The sequence below is a fragment of the Giraffa tippelskirchi genome, chromosome 6, assembly GCF_054371585.1.
Source record: "Giraffa tippelskirchi isolate mGirTip1 chromosome 6, T2T-mGirTip1v1.2.pri, whole genome shotgun sequence".
NCBI lineage: Eukaryota > Metazoa > Chordata > Mammalia > Artiodactyla > Giraffidae > Giraffa > Giraffa tippelskirchi.
Window position 1 is genome coordinate 117,769,088 of NC_137280.1, and position 20,211 is coordinate 117,789,298.

Below are 20,211 nucleotides of genomic sequence, written 5' to 3' on the forward strand. Positions count from 1 at the left end.
GACCAGACTTTTAAAGAAGAGTAGCACTGGACCCTAATATACAAAACAGAAAGTACACAAAAAGGGCAAAGTAAGAGTTGAAAAAGTATAGAGAGCACAGTGTTTATAAACTTTAATACAGAAAATCTATTTGATATTTATTAAACTTAGTTTCTCCAGCTATGGTTTGGCATTATACAAAGCATCTTAATGACACAGTAGAGTTAAAAAGATCTTTACAAATTGAAATGTGATACCCTTGTCTCCAAATATTTTAATTGCCATAAATTTGTTTAAAAATACACATTAAACGCATGTTTGACACTCTAAACTTTCTATAATCTCAATACCACAAAATACATATAATATACTATACAGATGTGGAAAAATCTAGTTAGTATATAATACTTTGCTCACCATTAACAGCTTTATTATGTGAAATGCACATACTGACTTAGAAATCCTAGCTTTTGAGCCCCAAAGTACCTCTGAAATTTTAATGTATTGCAACAAAGAAAAATCACAGTATATAATTGAAATTTTGGTTGAAAATGTCAGATGCCTAAATATTTTGGATAAAAGAAAGTAAAACAAAGATTTGGATCATGTATAAAACAAAGGCATCCTATCAGACACTAACAGTACCTTTCTGCAGAATCAACGAGGCTTTTAATTTATCAGTGGCATTACCTCCCCTCCAAAACCCTCCCCAAATATCAAACCATTATTCATCAAATAATTTTAATTAAAAAAAAAAGGATTTTCAATAAATATATAAGCATTTATGTCCTCCACATACAAAATTTCTTAAAACCATTCAAAACGGAGGCTAGATAGAAATTTTCATAACTGTGCTTACCAACCCCACATCTGGTCCTCAAAGGTGACGCCTTTTCAGGCACTGCCACCTGGGCCAGCTCTGTTGGTGAGCCCTGCCCATCCCCACCCTACCTCGACCCCAGTACTGTTGAATGCTCATGTCAATGATTTGCCAGGTGTGTGCATGAAGTTGTAGAATGGGGACACTTCTTGAACAGCAACAACAAACTCAACAGTATGGATAATTATGGCATTGATCTGAAAGGCAGCATTTCCAAATAGATGTTTTCCAGAGAGGAACATAGCAGGTAGAAAATTCCAGTGGTAAAGAGCTGAAAAGAAACTCCATGTGGGAGCAGTAAGAGGTCAAAACAGAGTACTACTAGAATTTCTGGGTGGGAGCTTTCCCCCATGCTCTAAATTAGAGCACCTTTTGGCTGTTTCTGTTTAAGAATGGCAATTTATGCTTAGCTGAGGAACGGTGGCAAGGAGAGGTCAAAGCTGACATTCCCCAAAGTCAACTTCATTATATGACGATTACTTGGGTTGCTATTTCAGGTTGCTTAAAGATTGGTTTAGACTTAACTCTAATGCCTTATTCTGTGACCAAATGCCATCAAAAAGAAAAAAAGAAGATATTCTTTCCATTCACTTTTCAGGAGACTGTAAGTTCTTTTTAATTAATCATATGGTTCGAGTGAACAGAATCTGCATTTGCATTACCAACTATTAATAACTTACTTTCTATCACTTGTCGGCTTAGTTATAGGGTCTAGGGGTCTAAAATGAATTTATCTATTAGTGAACATGTGAAAGAAATGCTCACAAACATGAACAATTTGGCCTCTTGTCACTATATATTCTAAGTCATTCAATACTTATCTCTTCTATTACTGAATAGCAACCTTAGATGTGCAATATTATTTATTATTGGAAAAAATTCTGCCTCTCCAACACATAGATACATGAAATTGAAATGAAATCTGTTCCACATAATTACGGAATATGAGTTATAGGAATCTAGATGGATTTGAAATGTTTTGCTTTGCAATTTACTTAGGATTAAAAAACGATCTTCACAATCTGCCTAAAACATCCTTCCCAGTAGATATTCCTGGGACCCAGAGGCAAACTTCTATAATTCAAAATACATAGTGAGGCCCTTTTGTTCAATTAGCAACTGGAAAATTAAAATCCTTCCCACCCTGTGTGAGCCCTATAATACTATGGAAGGGCTCAAATATATTTTAAAAGTTAATTTACTACAAATCATAGTAATTAAGCTTTAACAATCTAAAAGGAATACACATTGCACCCTTGAACATTAATATTCAAGGTGTCAACAAGAAAGTGTCTTAGATCAATAAATAATGTGGAAATAGTTGCACTAAGCTAAAATACTAAGCACACACATTTCTGACAAACTAATTTCATGTTTTCATACATACATACATATATATAAAGTGTGTATGTGTATATAATTTTAAAATCCAAAGTTGCATACCCTCACACTTAGAAGAGTGCACAGTGTACCTCTCCTCTACACAACTAGGCATCACTGACTGGAGCAACTACAGACTGTTCTGAAACTCCACAGAGTGCTGCTGGCCTCCAGAGCCAGAATGTTCATTTACAACAGGTGTGTTTTGCAGGCTCTTGCTTCACAACACAAGCTTATTCAATAAGGTAATTTCTCAAAGTCATTGTCATTAAATACAAAAATGATGCTGTCTGATCTAGCTGATTAGACCTTTCTTTAATGAAAAGAAACAAACAACGATTAAAAAACAACAAACAACAGCAAACCTAATAAAGCCACAAGTGTGTCGTTCAAAGTGCAACCCAGACACCTGTGCATCCATCAGTGCGAGAGCCCCCCAGAGCACAGGCATGTGTGGGCATGTGCACACATTACTCTAGACAGCTTTTACATTGGAGAATTAAACTAGTGATGGTCAACCTTCTCTACTCTTCAGCCACTACAGCTGTGAATTTATCTGAAGTATTCATTGCTTATAAAATCAGTTAACTACTTGCCCAGAAAAAGGTGGCACTGAGTCAAGAAATGGGCTGAATGCTCCCTAGTCAGGCTGGGCCTAGACTGGACTGTGGAAACTTGAATCACCTGGAGGGGAGTGTTCCCTACAGCCCAGCCTAGGCTGGGCAATATTATACCACGTGACAACTTCCGCCACTGTAATCTGTTCGCTGGTTGCCAGTGGTGTGGCTGCTGTCTCCTGGCATACAAGTGTGGTCTTAAGAGCAGTCAACAGAACAATTTTTAAAATAGTTGCTATTTTTATAATTAACTATATTAAACACAAGTCTTAGGCTAAGGAAGTTTTAGCCACTTGTCAAAATCAGTTGTAAGTATTTAGAGAACACTGAAGACACCTATTGAGGAAGGAGGAATGGTCGCCTGTAAAGGAGTCCAAAGTATGTGCTGGAACAGATGTAGACAGACAGAACTTCTGAGGAGATGGACAGAGGAGAGGGAGTGGTGGTTCCACAGACTTTTACACTGAAAATTCAATTGTTTAGAAAAGGAGTTTGATCCATTGCCCATTACCACCTAGTGGGAAAAACCTTCCACAATTAAAAGCTTGAAAAACTAATTTCCCAAGAATTAACACAGTTTTAGAGACAGAATATTTTAGCACAGCACCATAAAACATGCAGGAAATTCTGCTTTAACAAATTATCAGTGTGACCTGGGAAATAAATGTTCCTGCTATCTCTCAGGACTCACAAGAGACTAGAACACACTGGAACTCAGAAGTGCCCCACTGGCTGCTGTTGCTTAAAGTCTAAAAGCTCAAAGGATACTTTTTCCATTTCCAAGATATCACAGAAAATTAATGAATCAGAGTCAGAGAAATCAGAGAAGAAAAGGACAAACATTTACTTTGAGTAACTGTGGCAAGTTTCTTACTGAATAACCACCATGGATCATAGAGAAGCTGTCTTCTTAAGGAAAACTGTTCCTAAAACACACTAAGATAAAATTAGCAAGATATTAGAGGTAATTTTCTCCAAGGGAAAATTGTTAAATTCAACATAAATTGAGGATCTGAATCTTCAGTGATATGCAAAAAAACAACGAGGTACAAAACCATTAAGAAGCTCGAGATGAGGCCATAGGACAAGAAAAGTTAACTAGCTTCATAAGTGTAGATTCGGACACAGAGGGGCCACTACACCACTGGGCTTAGAGATTTTCTATCCCGTCTTTCTCATTTCAAACTTTAGCAATCATCTATAAATAACAGGGCAATCCTTTTTTTCTGACTGGATGGATTCATTTTTGGAATTGGGAGGACAAACTATTTTTTGAAGCAGCATTACCCAATAGGTTAGACTAAGTCATGTACCAAAGCATTAGCTTTTCAGAAAGAATTAATCTTTATGTGACCCTAAAGGACGACTGAAAAGGAAGGAGAATTTAACATTATTACTACAGAAGACCAACCATACGGGTGATCTGCTCCTAGTGTAAAACTTCATCTGTAAACAATCCATAGAGTCTTCATTTAAAGGTAAGATTTAAGGCACACCAGACATGATAGGGGCACTAAAACAAAAGACAGAAGGTATATTTCTCACCTTTAACTCCTATCTGCACCTTATAAGGGAAAGGTACTTTGATATACAACTCTTATCAGAGCTGGCTTATTAAGCTCTACTCCTGCTTCCCTCCCCTTCCCAAGAGAGCTCACACTGAACCAAGTTAGGTACTTTTCTAGTGCGAATTTTCTGATCCCATCAGAAACATATATCATTGATGAAGGCTTTCAAAATACAAAGGTAGTAAACATAAGATAGGTTTAAAAGGTGAAATTCATCATCTCTATATCAGGCATTAGAACCCTAAGTTGTATAGCAAAAAGCACACACACCAAAGCTCCAGGCCATTCTGCATCAGTCACCGCATGCTCCTACCGGAGCATCACAATCTAGTGTGGGAAAAAATTTTTTTAATTAAAATTCTGAAGAGAGATTTTACCCTACAAACATCATCAATGAAAGAGATACAGGCGGCAACACTCAGGAGTTGGATCATCCCTTGTTCAACAGTAACTTATTCTGTTTCAGTTAAGTGTCAAATTATTAGTAACAACAACAACAACAAAACATATGGTTTAATAAAACCCATAAGGTTCAAGATTGTCCTTTTATGAAATCCTTCACATGATATGCTTCTCCTAGAAAGTTTGCCTGCCCTCTTTTGTAATGCATTAAATGCAAGTTACAGTCACCTTGTGATTGCTATAGTGTTATTAACACATGTTCACAGTTCTTGAAATAATGCATACCAAATCAGAAACATTTCACTTTACATTCACGTGGACTGCCATCTTCTCATATTTAAGTGATTTTCAATGTGTAGAAGAATATCCTTAATATTGTACTAAGTATAAATTCTGTAATAATAAAATTGTACTTAAGATCTGAAGTAATATCAGGTAGTAGGTGTAGAAAGAACATGTCCATATTCTAGATAAACCAACTCTTACTCTTAGAAGAGCTACCACAAAAAGACATTACTTTTAGGTAACAAAGCTCCCAAAGTATATAAATAAAGTCTACATTAAATTTACATAAAATATTCAACAGAGTAAATTTATAGGCAGAAATAACTAAGTTTTAAACTAGCCCCAATCTGGGAACTTAAAAAGATTAAAATAAATAGAATTTCAACAAATTAGTAATGAATTGCAACTGAAATTTCAATCTTATTATAGATCATTGAAACCAACTATCAACATGCTGCAGATTTAAAAGCATTTAAATAATGTTTCATATTGGGAACATTGAAGGGTCAAATGACACGATGACTTTGGGTTATAGAAAACAACGCAGGAACCAGGGAAGAGAAAACCATTCCTCATTCTTAGTGTCAACTAGGTGGCGTGTTATGGCAGTTTTCCTCATGACATGACACAGTGTTGTGGAGAAAATCAGAGGCAACGAGATTGTGTTCAGTTCAGGATATCAACTTGGCATCCTGGCGAAGCCAGTGCAGTCCCTGCCGGGTGTAACGAACTAGGTCTGTCATGATGCTTGCATTAAAGATGAGAGGGCCCATTACTTTATCCAGTTCAGCAAAGAATTCTAGAAAACCAAAAACACTCATTAAATGATGCACACACTTTTCAATCAGTGCTTTAAAGTTTTTAGTCTAGACTGTAAAAAAACTATTCATATAAAGTAAGAAACATTTCCTCCTGCACTAAAATGATAACTGTTCATGCTTTAGAACAAATCATCCCATAGTCAATCAAGTTATATTTTTTCTCTAAGTCATGAAACATTTTAAAAAGACTATACGTTCAGGAATTAAGAGTTACACATATAAACAAAATGTCACCAATGGAAATTGCTACTACAAAGCAAACATGATTAAAATGGAGACCTAATTATACAAGGTATTGACACTATACTATTACTCAAAACATTCTCTGTGAACAGTTTTTGTATAAGAAGCAAGTGGTATGAAAAAGCAGGATGTTGTTATCCACATGTTTCCCCCATAAGAACCCCTGTGAATTAGATACTTAACAATAGCCTGTGTCTAAGCTTTCTGCTGTAATCATGCCATGCAACTCTGATGAACTGAATCTCATGTTTTAAACAGTAGTTTAAAAATATAAGAGATAGAAATGACATGATTCTTTCTATGCGAACAAAATCAGACTGATGTGTATGTAAGGCAAGGTATAGAGAAGAGGAAAGATTGACAGTATCCTAACATTTGATCCCAACACCATTCTGGGAGAAAACAGAGGGATGTAGGACTCAGTAAGGACAGTTTTTATACGCACAATGATAATCAAGACCTTAGTATATGTAAATAAGATAAGAAGTAATCAAACAGTTGAGGAGAAAAGGATTTCCTTTACAGAACTCCAGCTAATAAACTCCTGATGAATTTTCTATTTCCTAATGGAATAACACATATAGGTGATAATCATCAATGGATGCTAAAAGCCTAAGTTAAATAGTTTAAAATTTTAAAGTTTACATCAAACTGAATCAGGCCAACACCAACTGAATGGTCAAATACTACTAACAGTAAGAAGGGAATAACCATTATATAACTCATAATATGATTTAATAGGAAATATAGAGTACCACCTATGAAAAATTCTTACCTAAAATAATGAACTTGACTCTAATCAAGTCTCAAGATACAACTATCAGTATGAATGAGGGGGACAGAAGAGCAAGCTAAACAATACCATGAGGAAGTAATCAGCAGAATCCAGAATTTGATGCATTCTATGGTACAGTTTCTCCTTGATGTCAATGGCATGCCCCTCCCCGCCAAAGAAATAGAAGAATGGAAGATACTTAAGAAATTGATCACTGAATGTTTGGATCCTGTTTGAAACAAACCCAATTGTTTAAAGAAAAAAGGCATATTTCAAACAATAGGAAATCTAAGGGGAGCTTATGTCTTAGAAGACATAAAGGAGTTAGCTTTAAAATATACCAGGGTAAAGAAAAATATGATGGGGGGCGATGACGAGGGATGGTGGGGGGAAAAGAAAACAAGATTAGCAAAATGCTACATTGCTGAAACTGGAGTTGAGTAAAAGGTACATAGGTTCATTATACCATTCTCTTTTCTTTAGTCAGTGTTTGAAAATTAGCATAAAATATGTAGGTAGGCAGGCAGGCAAGTAAGAATGTAAGCAATAGTGGGGGAAGGAAGAAGGAAAGGGAGGAATGGAGAGATGAAGGGAAAGGAAAGGAAAAATGATGCTAGAAAACTGGCATCAGGGAGAAGAATGTAATATAGAGATGACTGAAGAATTTCAGCTTTGCAACCTTTCCTGAGTTGTACTGACAATATTTAAAATTTTAGAAACAAATCAGGTTTTTAAAAACACAACCTTCCTCCCACCATTACCCCTCTTTAGGGATCAGAATTTTTCATTTGTGTCTGATGCTGTAAGCATTATATTTAAATATACTCTGTGACAAAAGTATACTTGCTTGATTGGCTACTTTAAGTTCTCTACTAAGGAGCTGCCTGAATAGATGCTACATACACATATTTGCTAAAAAATATCTACTAAAGTGTTTATTCTGTATTTTTTCAAAGATCTTTAATACTTCCTAATTCTTAGTGTTCTTAGTTTGGGAGATAACAAGGTGCAAGGCCCTCAGTGACCTAATATTAAAGAATGCTAGACAGAAGACTATTCATTTTATAGTCTCTTTTATCACCTAAGTTTCTCCCAACATATCTTTAAAAATCCAGTATGAACATGTTTTCTTATATATTAAATATCTCATATGTTTAAGATGTCTGGATATAATCCTATGCCCATAGCCAAATTTACCTTAACCATCCCAGGAGAGAATATACATTTTATTACTTTTATAGTATAAGCTGCAATTAAATGTGGCTGAACAAAGGCATATTTGTCTTACACCAAAACTATTTTTTGTTTAGTTTGTGTCACCACTATAGTGCAAGGTATTTTTTGACAAAATTCAGTACATTTACATGATTGATAAGCAATGGAGATCAGCCAACTGACTGTCATTAACTCTAGACTAGATAATAAACTAAATGTACAACAGACACTTAATTTAACTATTCCATAAAAGCTCTTTTTAACAATTCCATCCTTCAGAGTCTCTCCAGAGACCTCCCTACCTTTTTGCTCTTTGGAAAGCTGTTCGGCTTGGTCCCAAATTTCAGTGGCATAGAGGAAGTTGGATGTAACCTGAACATAGCTGGCTGCCATGTGGTGGATCCTCTGTGGAATGGTCACTGAAGAACCACTTGCTGAAGCACTACTGGCTCCAGAAGAATAATTTCCTGAATTGCCTGGTGACAGCTTTGGAGAAACAGGGGAAGGCATCCCAACAGCTTTGCTACACACAGAGAAACAGGAAGTTTATTCATATAGAACATGATGAATGTGAGGAAATTAATCTACGACTGGCTCTTCCTACATGAAGGCTTTTAAAATTTAAAGGTTCTTTTAAACTAAAAGGGAACTGTACTTCCAAAGAGGTACAAGTTCTTTTAAATAAATACTTGGTTCACTAAAGTGTTTATTGTGAGTCATCATTTTATCAAGACTCTTTGGTTTAACCAATGGCAACAGTACAAAAGATGGGAAAGAAGTGAGGAAGTCACATACTTTGGTAAGAGCTGTTCCAAGACTTAGAAGCTAGATCATCTCACTCTCAGCTCAATATACTTTCCACCTATCTGGGCATATAATTAGGTACTTTCCAATTGTTTTATAGAAAGTTGAATGCGATTACCAACACAAAAAAATTGTAGTAGTAGATGGAAACATTCTGAACTCCTTAATTTCTGGTACTTTCCTAGTTTGACCAACTTATGCAGAGCTGACAAAGAGGAACAGCTTTCTCAATTAACTGCTGTCTTCTCAAGCTTCCTGTTAATTAAGCAATTCTTAGAAAGCACATGTTAAAATCTGGTAGCTTCATTTCAGCAGTACTAAAATTTCTGAAAGGTCCAAGACTATTAATAAAGGAAAATCAAATAATTAGAAAAACTATTTGTTAAGAATATTTTTATCTGCACTTTTAGCAGTATAAATATGGTTAAGAATATACATAAAGGCAAAAACAGACTGTCAATTAAAATAATTTAACACATAAGCTTACAAAAAAAAGATTTCATGGTATTTTTCATCCTTTCTGTGGGTGAGTGGGATGGAAGTGATGTGGGACTGGAGGACAAACCATAATCATGCCACTGTTATTAAATTTTGGCAGTGTCCAGACATGAAAAAAGATAAATGCAAGGTGATAAAACTCCAACTAGCCACAGAACTCAAGCTGAGAAAGGTTGAGGACTTGTAAAAAAAAACAAAACTCAGACTTCTACAGATGAGATGTTTCTTCTCTTTCTAAGAGCATGTTTAAGACAATTAGTCATAGGCATACATCTGTCCCCTCCCTCTTGAACCTCCCTCCTACCTCCCACTCTATCCCATCTGTCTAGGTTGTCACCAAGCACCAGGTTTGAGCTCCCTGCTTGAAGGATCTTAGTGCCCTGACCAAGGGATCAAACCTGTGCCCCTATGGTGAAAATGCAGAGTCTGAACCACTGGACCACCAAGGAAGACCCTCTCCAAACCATTTTCTTATCTTTAATAAAATTCTTTTGTGTCTGTGGTAAAAAAAAAAAAAAAAAAGATAACGGTAAAGAATCTGCCTGTAATGTTGGAGACCTGGGTTTGATCCCTGGGTTGGGAAGATCCCCTGGAGAAGGGAATGGCTACCCACTTCAGTATTCTGGCCTGGAGAATTCCGTGGACAGAGGAGCCTGGCAAGCTGCAGTCCATGGGGTCACAAAGAGTTGGACATGACTGAACGACTTTCACTTTCACAAAAAATACCTTTTTTGAAAAGTGGCCAAACCCATTCCACTTTCACATAAAAATAAACTTGTCACATAAAATTTTATAGAATAAAATGTACCTACCTTCCCAAGCCTGGTGATGGTGCTTGAGAGTTATTGTAAGAATTCTGTGGAGAAAAGAGGAATGTACTTAATAATTAAAAAAAAAACAAACAAAAAATAATTTACGAAGTAATATTTATTTATGATGTAATAAACATATTCAAAAGCATTGGGCCAGTACTGATCTTAAGAAACCAAAATGTGTGTGTGTGTGTGTAAAATGTGCAACAGAAGGAAGTTATTTAGATAAGAGCTGGAGTGTTCTGGAAGACTGAAAAGGGAGAGACGAAGAATGAATATCATGCAGATGGATAAAGAAGAGGGGAGAAGGCATAGAGCAAGGCAAGTCATCCTATGTACAAAGGCTGCAGACAAGAGAGTGTATATGACCCAGACAATTTACCTGGAGTAAACTTCAGAAAATAAAGAGGGAGAGTGGGAGAGAGATCGATCTTGAGGGCCTTGTAGGTTACAGTAAGAATCTTTCACTTGACCCTGCAGGCAATGCTAAGCTATTAAAGCATTCCAAGTCATTATCAGGGCAGAATTTTAGGAAGACTTATATAGGGCTATCATGAAAAAACATTACGTTTTGTGATAAAAATAGATTATATACATTGAAATATTACTAAGAGCTACTGTATATGGCTACATAGGTTCCACAATCAGATATGTGTGCAGTTTAAACCTCAAACTATTTGTAAGTTCCCAAATAGTAGCTCTTCCTCTCTTCTGGCAGGAAAAACATGAGGGCGCTTTTGAGGTGGGAATAGGAGACTTTACAAATTTTGTCTCCTGGGAAACAGATACTCCTACTGTGCACTTACCTTCAGATGCTCTGTCAGCGTCTTTGAATACTTCAAAGCAGTTTCTTTTTTCAGTTTGAAGAGCCTCAGGTACAGCAAAGACTGGCATCGCAGGCTAGCCAATGGAAAAGGACAGCTTATTTACCAGGACAACAGACTCTGGCCACATCGCATAGACAAGCTTCACATTGCGCCAGAGTACACAAGTGATTCATGTGAGCAGACCATGGCATAAGGTCAATAACACTAACTCTTAGGCAAAACCAAAAGATGTGATCTTATTACGGTATAAAACCTAGGGAGGGAAAGGAAGGGGAAGAGACCTAGGACTAGCCTCTTATTTGTTGACATTCAAAAATCAAAACCTCACCCCCAGGACACCAAAGTGTCATTTATAACACAGGGACTAAAAAATCATTGTGGGGGAATTTCCTGGCAGTCCAGTGGTTAGGATTCAGTGCTTCATCTTTCTCTGCTGTGGTCCGGGTTCAATCCCTGGTCAGGAAACTAAGATCCTATAAGCCGTACGGCACAGCCACCCCTCCCCTCAACCCCGCCCCCCCCAAAACAAAACTTCAGAGCATAATCTCTTCATCAAACTAAAAACAATCTAAAACAACAAAACTAGGAACTCAACTGTAAATATTACAACTCTGAAGTAACATATGTAAAACCAACATGGCTTACAAAGGCCCTACATGGTCATCACTGCCTACCTCTCCAGTCACTTTCACTTACTTCTCCTGCGTCTTTTAGTTTCCCGACACGAGGTTTCCAGATTCTTTTCACTATCCAGCCCTTGTAAATGTTTCCTCTACCTAAGGACTAAGTATCCCTACAGTTTACCTTTACAGTTATATAAACTTTTCCTTCAAAGTACTTAATTCATGTACTTGTGTGGTTATTTGATTAATTTCTGTCTCTTCACACTAGACCCTAGACTCCATGAAAAATAGGACTGTGCCAGTTTTTTTCTATAGCTGCTCTCCCAGTTGTTAAACCCAGTGCCAGGTAAAGTAAATAACCATGATAAATAAACTCTCTCTCAGGGGATAAGCAAACAAGCCATTTCTTCATTCTGAGCAAGCTAGATGTTTGCTACCTGAGGTAAGGTATGCGTGCGTGCGAAGTTGCTTCAGTTGTGTCTAATTCTTTGCAACCCTATAGACTGTAGCCTGCAAGATTCCTCTGTTCATGAGATTCTCCAGGCAAAAATATTGTAACGGGTTGCCATGCCTTCCTTTAGGGGATCTTCCCAACCTGGGGATCAAACCTACATCTTCTGCAACTCCTGCATTGCAGGTGGATTCTTTACTGCTGAGCTGCCAGGGAAGCCCCAAAGGTAAGGTATATGTATATGTAAATGGAGGGAGAGGATACCAAAAGAAGAGCCTGGATTTTTTATAGTGTCCATCTTTACTGAAATACACAACAGAAGCCTCAGAGTTAAAAAAAAAAAAAAAGTAAACTATAGTCAAATCCAAAAAAAAAGCCTAAAAAAGTGATCACTTGGTAGAAAGTTCTAATATCAGTCTCTCTATCAAGGCTTTTGTCAAGAGGGCAATGGAGGAGAGGCTCACAACAACTAAAAATTTTCAGTAGGAATTCTGTTGTTTTCTTCTTGACCCATCAAGAATAGATTTATGACTGGGTTATGGAAGGCCGATTCAAGGATAACTTTCAGAATAACACAGACAGCACAGTTCCTTACGAAACTGCTTTGTCATCTAGCAGAGGCTAACATACAACACTGACCAAAGCACTGTAAGTCTTTTATCTGCAGCTGTAGCATCTGGTGCCAAGTAATTCTTTAGCTTCATAGTGTATCTGTGAGATAAGAGAAGAAACAAAGGGCACAAAATATAATACTTCATCTGTTTTATGACCTCCTCAGGCCTCTAAACATTAGAATCAAAGACAAAAATACCCACTAAAGTGTCTACTTCTCCTTATCCAAGGACAGTAAAGCATTAAAGATCCTCTTTAGCTATTATTTTATAAATTAGTCCTTTCCAAGAAGGAACAGAGAAATATTATGGCCAACGATGCGGCAAGTTTCCCCACTTACTTGATGAGCTCCACCGTTTCTGAATACATAAGGAATGGGGATTTGGATTCCTGAGCATTTTTCTCTAATGCATTCCCACATTCAATGAAAGATACCACAGCATCAAGATAGTATACAGCTTTCTCAAACCTATCAGACTGAAGAAAGGAGAATAAAGGTAAATGAGAGCCACACTGATGTACTACAAGAAGAAATGAAGATTTAAGTTAATTTGATTAAATATATAAATATTTACATACCAATGCATCTGCATTGTGCTTTAGCTTTTTTGCTTCTTGTAAATAATGGTCTGCTGAATAATTTCTGCAATGTAAATTTTTATTTTAAGTAAAATGGGAAATATTTTCATAAGGTAATATTAGTTTTATAGCCCTCAGTTTTTATGTCCTCAAGTAAAGAAAATGAGCTATTACTAAACATTTGATTCATTTTTTTCCCTGACAAATGTTTATATTAGGTTAAGAGCATAAATCATTCGAAAGATTGAGAGAAAACTGAATGTAGGTAGGAAAAATAACCTTTATCAAAAGGGAGGGAAAAAAACCCTACGTTATTTACTTATTTGAGACAGTCTTTATTTTAAACCTACACTGTTTTTACTTAAGAAAGCCTTTAAACAGTAAAGTCAGCAAAGGTGGACTACTGGAAGGTACATTATTCACATTTCCCATGAGAATCATGAAGGTAAATTAAGTTAAAAGGAGCAACACTTGGACTTGAGGGTGCCTTTAAAATTAAAAATCTGAATATTCTGTCACAGTATCGCAATACAACAATATCACAATACAACCAATTTTTCTGGTCACTGACAGACATTAAAATGAGTTTCTTATATGCTGACTGGAATGATTTCTTAAATGCATAAAAAATCTTACTTATCTTACCTGTCGTCAAAGGCAAGCTTTGTTCTCCGAGGCTTAGAAGCATCAGGAGTTGGTGTAGATGGAGGACAGTTAGAAGAACTATTTGGAGCCTTTTCCTGACCAGAAAAATAAAAACTACGTTGAAAATTATGAAATTAAAATTAAACTAAAAGTATTTCTTAGCCCATGGTTAAAAAGCAAACAAAATTCCATTGTCTGTGGTAGTTAACCCCTTTGTTATAAAAATTTTAAATTTCATAATGTAAATGTCCTTTTTATGGAATGAGCGCATTTTAAATAACCAAGAATATTCTTTATCATATTCAGTTCAGTTCAGTCACTCATTCGTGTCCGACTCTTTGCAACCCCATGAACTGCAGCACACCAGGCCTCCCTGTCCATCACTAACTGCCGGAGTTTACCCAAACTCATGTCCATTGAGTCGGTGATGCCATCCAACCATCTCATCCTCTGTCATCCCCTTCTCCTCCTGCCCTCAATCTTTCCCAGCATCAGAGTCTTTTCAAATGAGTCAGCTCTTCACATCAGGTGGCCAAAGTATTGGAGTTTCAGCTTCAACATCAGTGCTTCCAATGAACACCCAGGACCGATCTCCTTTAGGATGGACTGGTTGGATCTCCTTGCAGCCCAAGGGACTCTCAAGAGCCTTCTATTAGGGGTCTACTATGTGGGAGGCAATGACACTGACACTTGTAAAAACTTAAGGAATACACAAGTCTAACATCAATATAGCAGTATTACTTCAGACAAAATTTACTGGTAATAACTGGTCAATGAAAACAATTACAACATCTAACATTTACTATGTGCTTACTATTTACTAGGCACTAAGTTAACCAAGTACTTAGCATAATCATTAATCCTTTAACAACCCTATGAAATATGTACTGCTATTAGGATAGAATAAAAAGTAGTCTTAAGGAAGCTGAGCAACTTGCCCAAGTCCAAACAGCTTTAAAGTAGTATTCCTGGAATTTGGGTTTTAAGTCCAGATCTGTCAGATTTCAAAAGCCTAGACACTTCCTTAAATTTTATTCTGCCTCCTATCAACATGTCCATTCTGTCTCCTAACAACAGAGACCTTTAATGCAAGAGCTATGACCCTGTCCTCCCAACAGCTTCCCCTCTAGTCCTATCTTCAATAAATTGAATACACATTTTTTTCCATTAAAAAAAATCATGAATAAGTAGAATTTATCCTACAAATTCATAAATGTCTCAACATTAGAAAACCCAAAAATATATATATTTTTTATTACTTATGTTTAACAGAAACCATGTAACCATTTTTTTTTCTTTTCTTGTAAAAGAGTCCTTTCAAGTTCCACCTATTACAGCTTTCTTCAAGAAGGAAAATAAAAGCCCTGAAATTTGAAAATACTGAACTCTCTATGGTAAAATCTGCACATTTATCAAATGGCTTCCTGAATACTACTGCAATCTAACATTACTTGGACAGCTTTCCCCCTGTGTTTTATAAACAGATCTATTAAGGTTGGCACAAAAGTAATTGTGGTTCCAGATCATGAATTTTAAATCATCACAACTAGGCTCAAACATATCTTTATTAATCAAAATAGGAACCATTACAGTCAACATGTTCTTGCCAATGAGAAATAAATTTGTCTATTCCTGTAGTGAAAAAAAATCCATGCTTCGGGATTCCACGAACTCTTGGAAAGCATTTTCTTCGTCCTACTGGCTATGGAAGCATTTTCCCTGCAAAAAGTTGTTGAGATGCTTGAAGAAGTGGTAGTCGGTTGGTGAGAGGTAAGGTGAATATGGCGGATGAGGCAAAACTTCGTAGCCCAATTTGTTCAACTTTTGAAGCGTTGGTTGTTCAACATGCAGTTGGGAACTGTCATGGAGAAGAATTAGGCCCTTTCTGTTAACTAATGCTAGCTGCAGGCACTGCGGTTTTTGGTGCGTCTCATCAATTTGCTGAGCATATTTCTCAGATGTTAATAGTTTTGCCGGGATTTAGGAAGCTATGGTGGATCAGACTGGCAGCAGACCACTAAACAATGACCATGACTTTTTTTGGGTGCAAGTTTGGCTTTGAGAAGTGCTTTGGAGCTTCTTATCGGTCCAATCACTGCTGCTGCTGGTTGTTGTATAAGATCCACTTTTCATAGCACCTGATTGAGAAATGGTTCGTTGTTGTTGCACAGAAAAAGAGATGACACTTCAAAACGATGATATTTTTGATTTTCAGTCAGCTCACGAGCCACCCACTTATCGAGCTTTTTCTCCTCCATAATTTGCTTCAAATGCCAAATGACTGTGGAATGGTTGATGTTGAGTTCTTCGGCAATCTTTTGTGTTGTTGTAAGAGGATCAGCTTCAATGATGGCTCTCAGTCCATTGTTGATAACTTCCGATGGCCGGCCACTTGCTCATCTTCAAGGCTCTCATGTCCTTCATAAAACTTTTTGAACCGCCACTGCACTGTATGTTCATTAGCAGTTTCAGGGCCAAATGCATTGTTGATGTTGTGAGTTGTCTCTGCTGCTTTACCACCCATTTTGAACTCAAATAAGAAAATCACTCGAATTTGTTTTTTGTCTAACATCATTTCCATAGCATAAAATAAGTTTAAAATGAACAGCAAGTAATAAAAGTCACTAGCAAAAAAACATAGAGTGAGAAGTGTGCATTAAAATAATGTATAACATAATCATAATTTAAGAATGTATTCCAATATCAAGTGGCAAATTTCAACAATGCAAAAACCTCAATTACATTTGCACCAACTTAATCATAAGTGCCTAAGTTTAAATTTATTGAAGGAATACTGAAGTTTCTGAAAGTAAAGAAAAATTGCTATGTGTGGTAAGAAATGCTATCTAGACTTACTGTGGTTGAGGAAGTTTTTGTAATATATACATATAGGAAATCATTCTGTTGTATACCTGAAACTGATACAATGTTATATATCAACTTTATCTCAATTAATTAAAAAAACTGGTAGAAAACGACTAACAAAATATTAGTCAGCATACAGAAGGTGTGAAAATATCATTAATCTAACTGAATTATACAGGTCGCTGTCTCTAATTCATGTGGAAGACACAGTCTTTTCATTACAAAAATATACCATATACTATGCTGTTTTACAAAGCAGCTCAACAAATTTCAAAAGATTACAGCACTGCATGAGGATCACTTTCTAGTGCCTTCTACAAAGGAGAAGTACTCATCAAAAGACAACCAGAAAATCTCTGTATGTTTGGAAACTGAGTAACACACTTACGTAATTCTTGGATCAAAGATGGAATCATATAAGAAATTAAAAAACATTTTGAACTGAGTTATAAAAATACTACATACCAAGTCTTGAAGATGCAGCTAAAGCAGTAATTAGAGGAAAATATATAGTCTAACTGCTTATATTTGAATATTAGAGAAAAAGGGCTTACAATTAATTTTGAAAAACGAGCTTAGTATCCATCTTTAAAAGTTAATAAACAGAACAGCAAAACAAAAAGACATAAGAACGGAAATTAGAAAGAGTATAAGTTAAATGATATAGAAAACAAAAATAAACTATAGTGAATAAAAACAAAGAAAGGCTGTTTTTTTTGAAAAAGACAAGTAAAAGTGATAAGCCTCTCATGAAATTGATGAAAGAAAAGAGAAAGACAGTACAGAAAACTAAAATTAAAAATAAAAGACAATATAAGAAGCAATATTAAAGATATTAAAAATAAAAGACTGTACTGAATAAAATTTATGCCAACATATTTCAAAAATTTGGTATCAGCAAATATCTGGAGAAACAGAAAATAAAAATTATACGTAATTTTAGTTTTTCATATTATCTAATTTTATCCAGTAAGTTAAACACTGGATAAAGTGCAAACAAGTGAGATACAAATCCCTGCTTTCAAGAAGCTGACAAGAGAAGAGACATAGACATTGAATTTTACCTATGAGATAACAGAAACCAAATGAGCAGAAGAGCTCACTTAATGAGTGTATTTTAAAAAGAAAGAAAGAGAGAGAAGAGGTTTAAAAGAAGAAGTATACAAGTCTCAAATCCTATAGTTCAAGGATGGGAAATGGAGAAAGAGCCAGCCAACAGGTAGACAGAGAACTGGGTCAGTGAAGGAGGCCCACAGAACAGGTTCCTCAAGGACACTAACACTATCTAAACTGCTATGGAAGTGGTCCAGCTGGAGAAAAAGCTTTCGGTATATCTCAATTTGAGACATTGTTCACAATTTAAATTACCTCAAAATTTAAAAGATTTAATCACCACATTTAATAGGCACTGCCTTTGTCAATTTTTTCAACTGTTAAACAGTTGCTTATTTTAAGTCACAGATAATAATGCAGTAAATTATATGCTTAAAAATCTAGGTATTTTCTTAATTTTGTCAGGGAGTTTGCTCCTGATCAGATCACTTTAGAAAGCAATGAAAAAACCTGATAAATAAATTCAGGATTAGAGCCTAAGTATAGCCTTGAAAAAACTTCCCTGATCTAGTTATGCACCCAGAAACATTAAGAATATTCCCCTACCTGGTGATCATGCCCTAGGGCTAATTCTAGTGCTAGCTCAGCTAAAGAATATTTTTCTTCTTCATGAAGCCAAAAGGTTGCTTTAGCACTTTATGTAGTATAACTAGCTTGTAAAATCTAACTCTAAATGATCCAAAGACAATTTAAAACCATAGATAAGAACTCAATCAGAACAACTGGAGTTATTTATAAATTTGATCATAATCAATTGTTCTTCCATAACTAATTTTTCCAATTATGGAAAACCAACTTTTCCAATTTCTACCTTAACTAATATGCATGTGTCCAGATGACTTCATTCCTTTCATGGTCTCAGATCACAGCACAAGTTTATTATCAGACTATGACATTTTGAGAATAAATAGGAACAGGTCTGTAAGATTAGTAAGATGCTTACAAAATTTTCAAAGCATAGTTACCCTGGAGAAGTCACATGGCAAGGAGTTTTTTTCAAAAGGCTCAGGTCCCCCAGTGCCTTACCTTGACCTCCTTAGAGCTACTGGAAGTCTTCCCTTCAGTCCTCTTCTGCTTTGATGCGGAGGAACTGTTTTTGCTGCTGCCACTATTTTCCTTGTTGCTGTTATTACTTGACTTTAAGGAAGAAGACTGACTAATAGTCCTCTTCCGAGAGCCATGCTCTGTTTTTGGATCTTTTGAAGGAACAGGCCCAGCAGGAGAAGGCAATAAATCTTTTTCTTTAGCAGCACTCTGTTTAGATGACCTGCCAAACCAAACAAATGCCCTCATTTCTCCACACAGTCATGTAAGAGTGATGGACTTTTCCCATTTGACTTTGCCTGATTTCAAGACAAATTTGTTTTTCCCTATTTGATTATTAGAACATATGATTTCTATAAAACAAAATAAAACTATATATTTCACTATGGCAGATATCTTCTCCAGTGTTTCCTCCCCATTATGGTTGTATACTCAGTGCCTAAACCTTGGTCTGCCACACAGAAGTATTCAATAAATAGTGATTGAATAAAAGAACAAAAAGAGGAATGGTGAATGAAGATACTAATGCTCATATGTCTCCTGCAAGCTATACATAAGCTTGCCATCTAGCCTGAAAGTGGTAACGCTTTACTTTAATTCTTATCCTACGAATACTTTCTATTCTCCTAAAAAGAGAGATAAAGTGACTGAATCTTGCTTTTCATCCCAGTTAACTAAAAGCAAAAGCTCCCACTATTTGGTATATTACTGTGTACAGAAATGTATAACATATACATACTAAATGGAATATTCTAAGAGCACATTAGAAAGTACCCAGCAGCAAATAACACACATAGATCAACACACATGTTACATGTTTTGCAGACATACTCTTTGTTGCTGGATGGCTTGTGGCCTGCCAGATTCTTGTCCTCTGTTTTAGGTTTCTTGCTCTCATTGGCTCGGTTATCATCTTCATTCTGGATGAAAAATAGGGAAAAAAGCAGTTAGGTTTTGATTTTTACTCATCTAATTTCAGTTTTCAGTGTTAGTCACCCTCAAACAGTTTATCTCTGATATACTTCAGAAAGAAGATAAATGTGAAGTGAAAGAACTCATTTAAACAGTGTTAAATAAATTAGGTTTTTAAGTCTGAGAAGTCTCCTATTTTAGATAAGAAGAGCTGAAATGTTGAAACAGTCTTTTAGATGGCAACTTTTCAGCCTAATGATT

The 20,211-nt window shown here is 36.0% G+C and overlaps 1 protein-coding gene across 28 annotated transcripts in view; it reads right to left on the bottom strand.

The window, feature by feature from the left end:
• Window positions 1–88: 88 nt before the first annotated feature.
• Window positions 89–20,211, bottom strand: part of AFF4 (ALF transcription elongation factor 4) — a 93,036-nt gene continuing 72,913 nt past the window's right edge. For all 28 annotated transcript variants that reach the window (XM_081502811.1, XM_081502802.1, XM_081502784.1 and 25 more), the window contains 10 exons: window positions 19,870–19,958; window positions 19,021–19,261; window positions 14,017–14,111; window positions 13,372–13,435; window positions 13,133–13,269; window positions 12,820–12,891; window positions 11,086–11,179; window positions 10,280–10,323; window positions 8,468–8,688; window positions 89–5,910 (listed from right to left, as the gene is read on the bottom strand). In XM_081502811.1, the coding sequence (XP_081358937.1) occupies window positions 5,783–5,910; window positions 8,468–8,688; window positions 10,280–10,323; window positions 11,086–11,179; window positions 12,820–12,891; window positions 13,133–13,269; window positions 13,372–13,435; window positions 14,017–14,111; window positions 19,021–19,261; window positions 19,870–19,958 (1,185 nt within the window). In that variant the 3' untranslated portion in view covers window positions 89–5,782. The remainder of the gene's footprint in view (window positions 5,911–8,467; window positions 8,689–10,279; window positions 10,324–11,085; window positions 11,180–12,819; window positions 12,892–13,132; window positions 13,270–13,371; window positions 13,436–14,016; window positions 14,112–19,020; window positions 19,262–19,869; window positions 19,959–20,211) is intronic.